Source organism: Tachysurus fulvidraco, chromosome 7, assembly GCF_022655615.1.
Source record: "Tachysurus fulvidraco isolate hzauxx_2018 chromosome 7, HZAU_PFXX_2.0, whole genome shotgun sequence".
In the NCBI taxonomy this organism is placed as follows: Eukaryota; Metazoa; Chordata; class Actinopteri; order Siluriformes; family Bagridae; genus Tachysurus; species Tachysurus fulvidraco.
In genome coordinates, this window is record NC_062524.1 from 21126135 (window position 1) to 21140347 (window position 14213).

General features: G+C 38.7%; 1 protein-coding gene across 3 annotated transcripts in view; it reads right to left on the reverse strand.

Annotated features, from left to right (window-relative positions):
- efemp1 (EGF containing fibulin extracellular matrix protein 1) overlaps positions 1 to 8637 on the reverse strand; it is a 29441-nt gene extending 20804 nt beyond the window's left edge. For 2 of the 3 annotated variants that reach the window (XM_027174556.2, XM_027174554.2), the window contains exons 1-4: positions 8474 to 8634; positions 8015 to 8102; positions 7728 to 7773; positions 6879 to 7157 (exon numbers count right to left, since the gene is read on the reverse strand). In XM_027174556.2, the coding sequence (XP_027030357.1) occupies positions 6879 to 7157; positions 7728 to 7773; positions 8015 to 8092 (403 nt within the window). In that variant the 5' untranslated portion in view covers positions 8093 to 8102; positions 8474 to 8634. Of the gene's footprint in view, positions 1 to 6878; positions 7158 to 7727; positions 7774 to 8014; positions 8103 to 8473 lie in introns of all 3 variants that reach the window. The other variant, XM_027174555.2, reaches the window with a different exon arrangement.
- Positions 8638 to 14213: the final 5576 nt, after the last annotated feature.

A 14213-nucleotide genomic window follows, 5' to 3' on the forward strand; every position in this document is an offset into this window, starting at 1 on the left:
CACTATAAGAGATACAGCAAAAACAATGCCGAAGCGAAGAGACACCAAATATTTACCCACCAAATCTGTTTCTGGTCATGACCTCAACATTCTTTGAGATTATAAATTGATGAGATAGTTATCTTCGTGGTGACTCATTTCTTCCATGCTTTTGTGAAAATGGGAAGAAATTCCATAACCAGTCACTCATAAGCCTCTCTTAAGAGCACAGTGTGGTAGTTTGTCACGGCAATAATACAACAGCAAACTCAAAGATATTCAAAATCACTTGGCTTCAGAGGTAAGAATTGTTAACCATCAATAAAAATTCTTCTCCACAGGATCATCAGAGGCAAATGTATGAGGTTTAAGATGTTTTTTTTAGATTGACTGTTTCAGGCAGCCGTCTTCAAATTGGACTTTAAACTGGTCAAAAATATTAAACCCTACAGGAGTGTGACTGGATAAAAAAGAAGGCGACTTGTTATTAATTGGGCAAATGCTTTTATTCAAGGTGGATTTAATTCGATAAAAAAGCTGGACAGCTGAGTGTGAAGAACCATAGCCTTGGCTTTTGCATGAAGTTATCACTGCCCTTATCGCATTTCCACAAATTAATGTTTCATTCATTTCCAGAAACTCTTGTCAAAAAACATACTATTTTATGTCAGTAGAGAAAATCTGAAACACTTTCTTTTGTCAATGTTTTTGCCGACTGATTGTCAGTTTAGAAAAATAATACTTGTTATTTGTAGGAGAACGGCATCACCCTGGAAAAAATAGGATACTGACCTCATGAATAGAAGTACTGACTTGGGGCTGTAGGATATGGACGCCCATTCATACATTACTGGAGCTGCAGAAGTACAGTATGAGGCAATCCTTTTTCTTGTCATTCAAACGCGACACAGTTTTGTTCATCTCATTAACCTTAGCAACTCTCCCGTACATTTTATTTACATTTTTCCCAGAGTTAGGACATTTGTTATTACATTAGAGCTACTAACTGGGGAGGGTGAGGACTACAAGAGCTTGCTTTGAGACATGTGAAGCCTGCCAAATTCAAACTGTAGCTCCTGTTGCATGACAGGGCAATGTGACATATTCTGGGTTCTGTTCTCTTCAGCATACATGAGCTCACAGACCCATAGCTGGCTAATGTCACTGTGATTGAGAGAAGAGAGAGAGAGTATGCCATCTCTCCCAGCTATACAGCACAGCCAATTTTGCTTATTTGGGGGTTTGAACATGCAACTTATCTGCCTATCTGCAACTTATCTGTTATCAAACAACTTATCTGCCTTCAGTAGCTGGTAGAATGGATTGTACTGTACTGATTTTGTGCTTACTGTATAATGGACATCTTTATGTCTCTAGCTTGAATCCCACCCAAAGGAGTGGTGGCTCAATGGTTAAGGATTTGACTTATTGGTCAGAAGGGTGGGGGTTCAAGCTTCTTTGCTGACACTATTGGGCCCTTGAGAAAGGCCCTAATACTCTTTGCTCCAGGGTGCAGTAGATACTCTACTATTGCAGCATAGAGTTCTATGAGTTAGAAAATAAATTCCTTGTCTTCACAGCCCCATTTGGATTATATTAGTATAATAAAAAAAAACCAAGCCAACAACATTCATGAGAATGATATATTTTTTTTAACCTTCCTGTGTGGTCACATACTTGTCTTTACTCCAAATGAGCAGTTAGCTCTTTAGAGACTTAAAAACAGTACTTCAGAGGCTTCAGGATCTTAACTTACAGTTAGCACTAAAGAAGTGAAACTTCATGAGAACATCTGTTATGTTCTTTGGGCAAAATATGAGCAAAGATGTTATGGAAATTAGGACAGGTATTCCATCTCAGTCAAATATAACATGGTCTTCTATCAACAATTCCTATAAAATGTCTTTGTCCAATCAGACATAAGACAGAATAAAAGACTGCAGAAAGACAAGTGTGTTTTAAGGAAGAGGTTTCTGACTGTAGGGAAGCTTTCAGGCTCTTAAAAAAGGCACTAAAATCCTAGACTGCTATTAGATCTCTCTTAATGTCATTAAAGGCTCCCTACATTGAGCTTGACATTTCGTAGGATATTGGATTGCACTCACAGTAGCTTTTGCTAATAAATCATTAAACTATGCACGATCAAGAATTTTTTTAATACCCAAATGGACAATCTAGTTAAGTTTAATAACCCGTTAGAGAAAATAACCTGATGACTTACATAATTTTAGTTGGATGCTTCAACCAGCTGGAGGTCATAAAATTCACCCAACACCATATTAACCCAATTGGTGATCCAGGCATTCAATTGGACACTGGAAAACATGCCCTAGCACTAAAAACCAAAGAAGGGATTATCGTAACTGTTGCACTCAATTCTAGAGAACATGCTTCTGTAACCTCATCCAAACAGTCATAGGTGCAATATATATTTGTGTGTGTGTGTGTGTGTGTGTGTGTGTGTGTGTGTGTGTGTGTGTGTGTGTGTGTGTGTGTGTGTGTGTGTGTGTGTGTGTGTGTGTGTGTGTGTGTGTGATTAACGTTGACCTGAATTAGTTCCTGGTCTGGATTTCCACCCCAGAACGATGAGTAAGCATGGCATAAGCATTATTCGATATCTAGAGGTTTCTTTATTAAGAAATTTATGAAGACTGACATAGTGGGTGTCTGTTCCAGCGGCACACTAAGCACAATATAAAGCTTGTTAAGCACTATTAGCACACAAGAGAGCTGTCCAAAAGAAACACACCTCTGATTAAGACAAATTTGCTGACAAATCAAAGCCGAGGCTCTGTGATTCTGTAATGACTCACTAAGACACAACTTATTTCAGCAAAAAAAAGTGTTTTTTTTTTTTTATTCCAGATGTAATGCATTTAAAAATACTGTTCACCTGAACATCAGGATAACATCAGGATAATGTTCTGTAGATGTTTGTTTCTATATAACCAAGCGATTTAATATAAGCACAATTACCCAATCATTACTGCTTTAACAAACTACACTAAGTGGAGAAGAGAATGAAACGCGTTAATCTAAGAAAGCAAGTTCTCAACACTGCTAAACGTGTGGCTTTTAAGTGACCTTATTAGCTGTCTAATAGGTTTTTTTGTGCTCTTCTTTCCAAGGAGGCTCACATTGCTTGCCAACAAGCACAAAGTCATTTATTGGTGTTCTCCTATAATTAGGTCCTATTGCCCCATGTAGCTGGTCTACCTAAGATCATTTCCTGTTTATAAAAAATAATGGGAGGAATGAGCTGGGTCTAACAGATTTTCTCTATGACTGGACACAAAAAGTAATGTGTAAAGATTTATCTTAAAAACAGTTTCATATTTTTGTAAAACCTCCTCAATTCTAATGACTTCTTATTAATTCTATAATAGACCGTGTAACTGTACTTGTTCTCCAAGCCAGATTCTACAATGAAGATCTTCTATTGATAGACCTGTGACGAAAACGTATAACATGCAGAAAATGGAGAAACAGAAAGATTATTCAAAATGATCTTGAGTTAATTTGGATATGTTGTGCATTAGCATGTCCTGTTTATGTTTGCCTCTTCTGTATGTGTAGCTATCCTGTGTTTTCTGTAATGCGATGCCATCCTTCTATAGATGTGCATCATAACAATCGAAAACTTTTCAGATACTGCCAGAACTTTGTCAGTGGTTGTCTTGTTGCAATTGCACAAGCAAGCATCTATCATTGTCATATTATGCACTGGAAGGCTACCGATCTCCATTCACCACCAGTGAATTCATTTATGATGTGAGTCTCATGTTTCTATTAAACACATTTCTTTTTTTCCCTTCAAACTGTGCTGATAACATTTTCATGGGTTTCCCTATATGTAATACGATGTTTGAGTAATGAAATGAGAGGCAGGAGCTGCCTTTCTGCTGTCTTTGTGATGTGGTAAAACAGGGAGTACTAAATGTAGCAGACAAAGTGAACTTGTTGACTGCTTCAATCATACCATTAGACCAACAGATGTGCTTGCCCACGTGCCTGGAATTGCGGTTGGCACTCAAAAGCCATCTGTGTACCTACCATGATGCCAGGCCCTCCCTCAGAAGGACACAAATATCTCTCTCTCTCTCTCTCTCTGTCTCTCTCTCTGTCTCTCTCTCTCTCTCTCTCTCACACACACACACACACACACACACACACACAAACACACACACACACACCTTTTAACCCCATAACCATAAGCAATGCCACTAAGCTATTATGTTCCAAAGCTTCTTCATCTTTATGTAATTAAAGAGTGCCTTGATGCCCGGTGAGGTGCTGACTTATGACTAAAATAAACCGTTGAAGCGTAACAGGGTGACCACAGACCACAGCAGGAAAAAGGGCATGCCAGCTGCATCATCCATCACAGCTGCTCAGCTATCGACTTTGTAATTTGCCGCAGTTGTGGCAGAATTGTTCGGCATAAATCATGCGCTGCGTGATTCAGCATCAGCAGGATGTTTGATGCCCTTATTATTTTCCAAGAACACATGGTAGATGTTGAACATGCACCATTGACATCACAGGATACTGAACAGAAGCCAAAAATATTAGACCTAAGGTGACTAATGGAAGAGAACATTGGTGCAAATCTGGAAAAAAGGTTAAATTAGAGTGCTGTTATCCCCTACTTTGTTGTGTTATTCTTTTCACTTAGATGTGTTATCTTCCATTTGACATGGCTTAAGGAAGCTGTTGAGCTTCAGAGGTCTTTTCTAGGGTTTTATATGTTTCTCATGGAAGACTAAATGGAGTTCTCTATGCAAAGCTGTAAAGTAATTACATCACCTTGACTAATGTTAAAACGCCTGCATTTTACACAGAGCCAATAAATCGCTACACGTCAAAAGACATGGCCTAAAGTTGCCAATGTTACCTCATAGCTAAAGACTGGTATATGTCAAGACACTAGATAAAGCATATACAAATTCTGAGTAGTACATTCAGTTTACGGTGACTACTTCACATGCAAGTACCTAGTAGCTACTCTAATTTGCCATTTTATCACCACACCTACGCCTTAGTGCACTCTATAGTATACATATAATTACTGACTGTATGCAATCCATCTGCTGCTGGAAATGGTTAGCCTCCTCTACTTTGTCCATTACTGGAAAGAGACCACCATAGGTCCTGGTATATATATATATATATATATATATATATATATATATATATATATATATATATATATATATATATATATATATATATATATATATATATATATATATATATATATATATATATATATGAGTATAAACAGTATGTTTGCCCAGATTTTGTATTGAAACATACACTGCATCTTGCACTCATCTAATGAAGTGGTCTTTACCACACACTCACAGCATTTAGCAAACGCCCTTATCCGGAGTGACTTATATCTTATATATTTAATACAACTTAGCAATTAAAGGTTAAGGGCCTTGCTTGGTCCAGCAGGGATTCAAACTTGCAACCTTCCAAGCAATAGTCCAACACCTTAATCACTAAGCTACCACATTCCCCTTAGTCACTGTTGTGTCACTAATAAAAATGTACCACTTAAATGACAAACCTTCACTTTTGCCAAATAATATATTGAGTATATATTGAGATTTCAGGTGAGATAATAACAACTAATACAGTACTGACTGAATATAGGACATATTACTGACCTTCGATACTAATAGTTGCGATACTGACCACAGGTTTTAATTCTACCTGTATGTTACGATACTCACTACATGTTGCAGATCATATTGATTACGTAATACTAAAAATAACTACAAATTGCACCAGCCATTTTATTAGGAACATAGTTCTGATACTGAGGATGACTCCCATTTGCGCTTCCTGGCATGGATTCCACAAGGCGATGGAAACATTCCCGTGAGATTTGGATCCATGTTGACATATCTGAATAAAATCATTGCTGCCTCACATTCAGTCACATTCCCCTATTGTACAACATCCCAGACATGCTCTGTGATATGGATTTTTGAGTTTTTCATTCTGAAGTAACCATTATAAGACAGGTGTGTTGTGAAAATAAAGGGATGCAAGTGGCCGACAGATTGGTTGCAGTCAAACGATGCTCAGTTGCTATTATGGGGCTCAAGTGTGCGAGCAAAACATTCCCCACACCAACACACCACCACCAGCCTGAACTGTTGACACGAGGCATGTTTTGTTCATGGAGTCATACATTTTTTGACCCTGATATCTGATGAAACTGATATTCATCACCCTAGGTAAGCTTCTGCCAACAGGAGTGCGATCTTCAGCTTTGGTTTGATGTGTTTTTCCTCAAGATCTGATGTGTTATGAATTCTGAGTTACTTTTTGACAGACCAGTGGAAAGTGTCTCTCATCATCAGTGGCATTTCCACTCACAGAACTGTTTGACTGTTGTATATGAATATCTCAAAAGTGCAGCAGTTTCTGAAATACTCAGACCAGCCTATCTGGCACCAACAACCATGCCTCTGTCATTGAAATTACATTTTTACTCATTTTTAATGTTTCTGGTGACCATTAACTGAACTTCATGACTTGTACTTGCATGATTTTATGCAGTGTCCTACTGCCATGTGACGGGTTGACTGACAAATTACAAGGATAAGCAGGTGTACATGTGTCCCTAATTAAATGGCCATTGAGCATATAGCACTCTATAATTTAAATTAAAATACAGACTATAATACTTACTATAGGATAAAATGTTGACTACAGGTTATAGTAATGATTAAAATGTATAATACAAAAATTTCAGTGCTCACTACACATATCAATGACCCTGGAAACATCTCTGGAGTGCAGATATAATTTTCATTCTTATTCATGTTGGATTATATTTTTTATATTAATTTTTCGCATGGATGCTGGAAGAACAATCCTACCTCTACAGTAATTCTGCTCATCCAAGGTGAAACCAGGCGAGCAGTGTATGGACCTGTGCGGACCAGTATGTCGGCGCTCAGGCAGGCTTCCTGATTGAGAGTTCACATTTGGTGGAACCGGAGGGTTTGGGGGACTCGGTTCAGTAGGCTGAGCCATCACATCTCCTCTGCTTACAAAGATTTGTGCATTCTGTGGCAGACACAGGTATCCACCAAAGTGGTTATAACACTTCATACCCCCTTTGCAGGCATCAGGAACGATGACGCACTCGTCAATGTCTGGTGAAAAAGGTAAGAGGAAGAAAAGGGCTATGAGATGATTTAGTTTTGAAATGTTGCTGATGTCTGTGAAGGTATGAAGGTTTTAGATCATTATGAAATGTTTATTAGAAAGTCAGAGTGACTGCTGTTGCCCATCTATGTGATTTATCTTACAGTATATACACACAAAGCCTTACACAAACTTTTACTCAGACTAATGCTATATTAGAGTGTTGCTTACACATTTAATGTTTTTAGTTTTAATTTGTTTGCATGACATTTCTTTGCACAGCCAGACAGCTTTTCATATAAACATATGTACTTAAAAACAAAATTTTGAAGTCGGCAAGTTTTTACTGTTAAAAAAACCCCAACAGACCAAACCATATGGTCAGGATATTAGAATTTACCACCCCAGCCCACTCAGCTCTTTCAGGACCAAGGCAGCATCCCTGCTTAGCTGACAACAGGACCATCCTATCCGTTCTTTTTATTTTATTTATTTATTTTATTCTCTCTAGGCCTAGATTACGCTGCAAAATCTTTACTAACTACAACTGAATAATTTGACTTCCCCAAACTTCATACCTTTGCACACTTGTCTGATGGGATCGTACTCATAGCCATCTGTGCACTGGAAGAGAAGAAGAAAATATTATGACCTGGGAAGTTGTAACCTGTTTTGTCTGTGCCCTGTCCACAAATAACGTGTAATAATAATTCTAGAGGCAAATAACACTTTAATTATTTCCTATTCCTTTACTATCCACTATGATTACTGTAATCAGGACAGAGAAGCAGTTATTTCCTTAATAGGTCAGTCAAGGAGTCAAGAACATTGATTTAATTTAAACAAACAAACAAAAAGCACTTGCTGTGTAGGTGACAGGTTCCTCTGGTTCGTGTGCGCAGACGCTGGCCAGCATGGCCATTATCATGTAGATTCCAAGCATGGTCGAATCTCTGCATGGGGAAAAAGGAGCAAAACAAAAATAGGCGCATAAATAGGCGCATAATAGCCGTTATTACACCTCTCTGAGCGATGATGAACGAGTACCGACACGTCCTAAATCTCAAGTTCAGTAGCTGTTCTAAACCCCCCTTATCCTTCATCTAGGAATCACACTTCAATCCAAAGCGCTTTTCAGTAAAATAAACAACTAAATGCATAAATGATACCAATTAAAATAGTTATTACGCAATAGCATTAACCGTTTCAATTTGCATGCACCTTTCATCCCAGAATATTGCACTTGTCTATAAACTAAATCAGCCAAAATAAATAACATTATCATGTCTGGTCATCACCTGCATTCTGACATATCATAACCCACCTTGCATTACCTGCACCTGGTGCCTTGTGTGAGTGACTCCGATGTGCGTAACGACGCGGATGCTGCTTGTCCTAACAGCAAGAGATTTGGAAACGTGTGAGTGTGAACGCGTTAGTGTTGGTGTAATCATAGTGAGCACGCGGAATGCGGGGAGGTGGAGGGAGAGAGAGAGAGAGGGAGAGAGAGAGGGAGGGAGAGAGAGGGAGAGGGGGGGAGGGAGGGGCGGCGCGGACAGGTTCTACTGTAATCACCGGTCTTTATCGGAATCACTGTAGCGCGCGCGCATGTGGGGAGGGGAGGATTGGGGTTAGTGTTGTTAATGGTTTAGATTGTGTCTCCCTCTACAGGGCAATAATCAGCCTTTAGTACGTGCCAAGAACAGCACATCGGGATGAATCATGAGAGCAAACGAGACAAAAGCGAGACTCAGTGTTCTGACCCCCAACCTGGACAATAACCCCACCTCTATTCCTAACAATAACCCCCAACCTGGACAATAACCCCACCTCTATTCCTAACAATAACCCCTTAACACTTACCCCACCTCTATTCCTAACAATAACCCCTTAACACTTACACCACCTCTATTCCTAACAATAACCCCTTAACACTTACCCCACCTCTATTCCTAACAATAACCCCTTAACACTTACCCCACCTCTATTCCTAACAAAAACCCCTTAACACTTACTCCACCTTTATTCCTTACAATAACCCCTTAACACTTACCCCACCTCTATTCCTAACAATAACCCCCTTAACACTTACACCACCTCTATTCCTAACAATAACCCCTTAACACTTACCCCACCTCTATTCCTAACAATAACCCCTTAACACTTACTCCACCTCTATTCCAAACGATTACCCCTTAACACTTACTCCACCTCTATTCCAAACAATAACACCCTTAACACTTACACCATCTCTATTCCTAACAATAACTCCCTTAACAGTTACCCCACCTCTATTCCTAATAATAACCCCCTTAACACTTACACCACCTCTATTCCTAACAATAACCCCCTTAACACTTACACCACTTCTATTCCTAACAATAACCCCCACCAACACTTACCACACCTCTATTCCTAAGAATAACCCCCACCAACACTTACCACACCTCTATTCCTAACAATAACCCCCACCAACACTTACCACACCTCTATTCCTAACAATAACCACACCAACACTTAACACACCTCTATTCCTAACAATAAGCCCTAAAACGTACTCCACCCCTATTCCTCACAATAAACCCACCAACACTTACACCACCTCTATTCCTAACAAAAACCCCACCAACACTTACGCCACCTCTATTCCTAACAATAACCCCTTAACACTTACCCCACCTGAATTCCTAACAATAACACCCTTAACACTTACACCACCTCTATTCCTAACAATAAGCCCCTTAACAGTTACCCCACCTCTATTCCTAACAATAACCCCCTTAACACTTACACCACCTCTATTCCTAACAATAACCCCCCTAAAACTTACCCCACCTCTATTCCTAACAAAAACTCCACCAACACTTATGCCACCTCTATTCCAAACAATAACCCCCTAACACCACCCAACCTCTATTCCTAACAATAACCAACATCAACACTTACCACACCTCTATTCCTAACTATAACCGCATCAACATTTACACCACCTCTATTCCTAACAATAACCCCCAGCAACACTTACCCCACCTCTATTTCTAACAATAACTCCCTTAACACTTACCCCACCTCTATTCCTAACAATAACCCCACCAACACTTACCCCACCTCTATTCCTAACAATAACCCCATCAACACTTTCCCCACCTCTATTCCTAACAATAACCCCCTAACACTTACCCCACCTCTATTCCTAACAATAACCCCACCAACACTTACCCCACCTCTATTTCAAACAATAACCTCCCTAACACTTCCTATCTTCATAACTATTCCTAACCCCACCATTAACACTAATCCCACCCCTAACTGTGCTCTTTATTCTCAGTGTGTAATGCCCCTGTACAATAATTAATTGTAAGTAATTTCCAAGGGTTTGTATTTGGACACTCACACACACACACACACACACACACACACACACACACACACACACACACACACACACACACACACACACACACACACACACACACACACACATATGTACAGTGGTGTGAAAAAGTGTTGGCCCCCTCCTGATTTTTTTTTTTTTTTTGTATTTGTCACACTTTAAGGTTTCAGATCATCAAACAAATGAAATCCAAACCTACATGGTCCTGTGTGAAAAACTGTTTGCCCTTAAACCTAATAACTGGTTGTGCCCCCCTTAGCAGCAAAAACTGCAATCAAGCATTTGTGATAACTTGCAAGGAGTCTGTTACAGCGCTGTGGTGGAATTTTGGTTCACTCATCTCATGGGGTTCCAACACTTTTTCACACCACTGTGTATATGTAGATAAATATCGATATAGATATAGATATAGATTTTCTGTCTCAAACCTAGACACCTTCTTTTAACTATAACATTTCTAATTCAAATTTGTCATACATAATCATACACAATATAATGTAGTGAAATGCTTGTCTTTCCAGTCTAAATTACAGCATGTTGTATGAGCCTTTGCATATTTACACATTTGATTATACAATTCTAAATTCAGTATTCAGAAATGAGGTGTAATTAAAGACTTAAGCACTATTTAGAATTTGGTTTGTCTCGGTTGCATTCAAATCTGGACTTGGATTTATTCTGTTGTTTTTTTCTTTCTCTTGCCAGGGTTTGATGTACCCACAATATGTCCTGCCAAATGTATACTTCAGGTTGTAAAACCATGTAAAACAATTAGAAAATGCCCTTCAAAACCAACATTAAATGAATACATCTTTGACAAATACATCATTAATTCATTTATAATATCATTCCCTTTTCCCACAAGTCAAACACTGGCGAAGAAGCTTATATGGTGTGATGATCATGTGTCCACAAACTTTTGGCATTTTAGTGTAAGTGGTTTAATCCTATTAACTTGATTGGTTCAGCCTATATTGTTGATCCTGTGGCAGAAGCTAATTATCAAACTTGACAACAAAGGGAAAGACTAGCCTAGTCTTTCAAACCAGACATCTGCTAAGTGTTTGGTTTCTGATTTAATTATAAGTAATACTTTTCCTGCTTTATAACCATTCCAATTCTGTATCCTCTATGGTCACCAACAGCAGAACAGCTTAATGAGACACCATTGATTTTCTTGTTTGTACACTAACACCTAGACAGACTATGTCAGACAAAAAAAACTTTCTAGAGGTCTTTGTCAGTTGTTTTACTCATATTCCTGCATTTTTATGTAACTTGAAATACATGATCTGCTGCCTTTGTTTGATAAAGATTTTCACCAGCACATTGCCAGTATCAGGCTGGGAATGGGAGTCAGTTAGTTATCTAAGAGACACAATGTCAGAGTATTCTTTTTGCCATGCTCATTCCTTATTGTGAGTATTTTATTTGCAATATCTTTGCTACACCCCTACTTAGACCAAGCAGGTCCAATAAAGAATAGATTCCATTTAAAGGAACTGGTACTTTGCTCAGAAGGGGTACATGGCTTTTAGTGGTTTTTGCAACTCTGGGATTGGGGAATTGAGTCCTCCCTTCATACTGTGTCTTGCATGTTCTGCCTATGATTTGGAGATTTCTTCTGAGTACTCCAGTTTTTTTCACATCTTTTGTAGGCTGTCTTGCATCTCTAAATTGTCCCTAGTGTGTGAGTGTATGCATGAATGTGCCTCAAGTATGGACCGTCCGGTGGACCTGGATGTACAGTATTGGCCTAAGAATGGTCATAACACCTCCTTGAAGCCTATCCATTGTAGATATGGTAGTCCCATGATCAGTAGTCCACAGGATTGATTACTGCATGCTATCCATTGCTGATGTTTCTCCTGAAACACTTACCAGTCAGAATTAAATACTTGAGCTGCTATGCTTCCAGCATGGTCTGCTGGTAGAAAGGTCATACCCTACTCACCTATAAAACTGCCACTAATTCAGTGATCCAGTGACTTAAACTTAACATAGATAGATTAAGTTCTGCCTTGGAATGTGCGCTTGGTCTTATTGGGAAAGCTCTGGTGACATCCAGGATTAGTATCATCTCACTTTAGAACGTATATATCATGAAACATGCTGGCTGTATGTAAAATATTACCAGTCCTGCCTTGTCACCGTGGCCTCTCTTAACCGGCAGTGTAAAAATACGTCAACGTGTCAGATTTTTATCAACATACATGCTTCACATTGCTTCTCATAGTTATTCTGAATTTTTTTAAGTTCATTTGAACCCAAGCAGTCTTTTCTTCTTGTACATGCCTACATGACTGAACACAGCATACACTATTTAAGTTCTATCCAAGCATCCAATTGAAAGCTAATTACTGAATCTGCTCCAAAAGCCTATCATTATTAATCAAATAAATGATCCATTTTTACAATAAAATGCAGTTTGATATCTACTGAGGACGTACTGTCTGCCAGATGTTAAACCCTCTTAAACTTCACAGTGTTTACAAGATGGTTTTTATTTTATGAACATCTGCCGCACTTGGCTAGGTGCCTGGTTAAAGGAATGCATATGGCAGCAGTTTGTAGTAGTGTGTGGGTACAGGAGTATGCTTGCCACATTACTTTGACTTTTTACCCTGTGCAACATCTTTGCACTGCAATTAAGCCAACAGAAGTGTCTTTTCTAATAATAATTCTAGTTTACGTTTGTAACTTTTCAATAATGCATATGTATGCAAGTTGAATTAGGGAAAGTACCCCTTAAAGAAGCAAGACTAGACAAGTCTATTTTGGCAGAGCTGCCATGAACTGCATAGCATTTATCATGCAAATGTCAACAGTGTGGGATCTCTGACAGGATGTTAGAATTTGATTGCTCATCTGTATCATACTGCTGAGAAAAAATGCAGCCTCGCTTAAAAGTCTGCTAGAATGCCAGATATTCTACTGCACTCAGTGGGAAAATGTTAGTCCACTTTTTGCATTTTGGTTTAACTTATGATCTATTATGTATGTACTTAATAATGTAGTGATAAAGTCTGATCTCCTTAATGAAAGCATGGTGCATATTATTAGTATATACAGCTGAGGCCAAAGGTTTCCATGCATCTAAGCTAAAGACATTCAAACTCACATTTTGACAATTCTATACGTTTCATGTTACATACATTCCCTGCAAGTCCATAAGAGGTCATTTTAGCTACTTTTATTTATTTTATCTATGTCAGATTTTTAAGTGGGCCAACGTGAATTGCTTGACTTGAATCAAACACATACAGCCTTCCATAAGCTTCTCCATTATAACAGAACTGTACCTCAGACAGGTTTCCGAGATGCCTCACAAACATTTCAGTTTAGTTCAACAATTTGCTGTGGGATTTAAGTCAGGGCTTTGTAATGGTCCCTCAAACACTATCACTTTCTTGTCCTTGAGTATTATTAAAGGTGCGTTCAGGATCATTGTGCTGCAATATTTATTGATAATCCTCCTTCATTAAATGTCATTTGTTTTCTAAACTGCTAGCTATTTTCTGATTTCTGACAAAACACTTCACTGCACAATGCCACCACCATCATGCTTCACAGTTAGGATAGTGCCCTTCACAATAATACCTTTTCCCCCTCCATACATGTTAGTGATCATTATGACCAGAGAACAGTAATAGTAATTCCCTTCAAACAT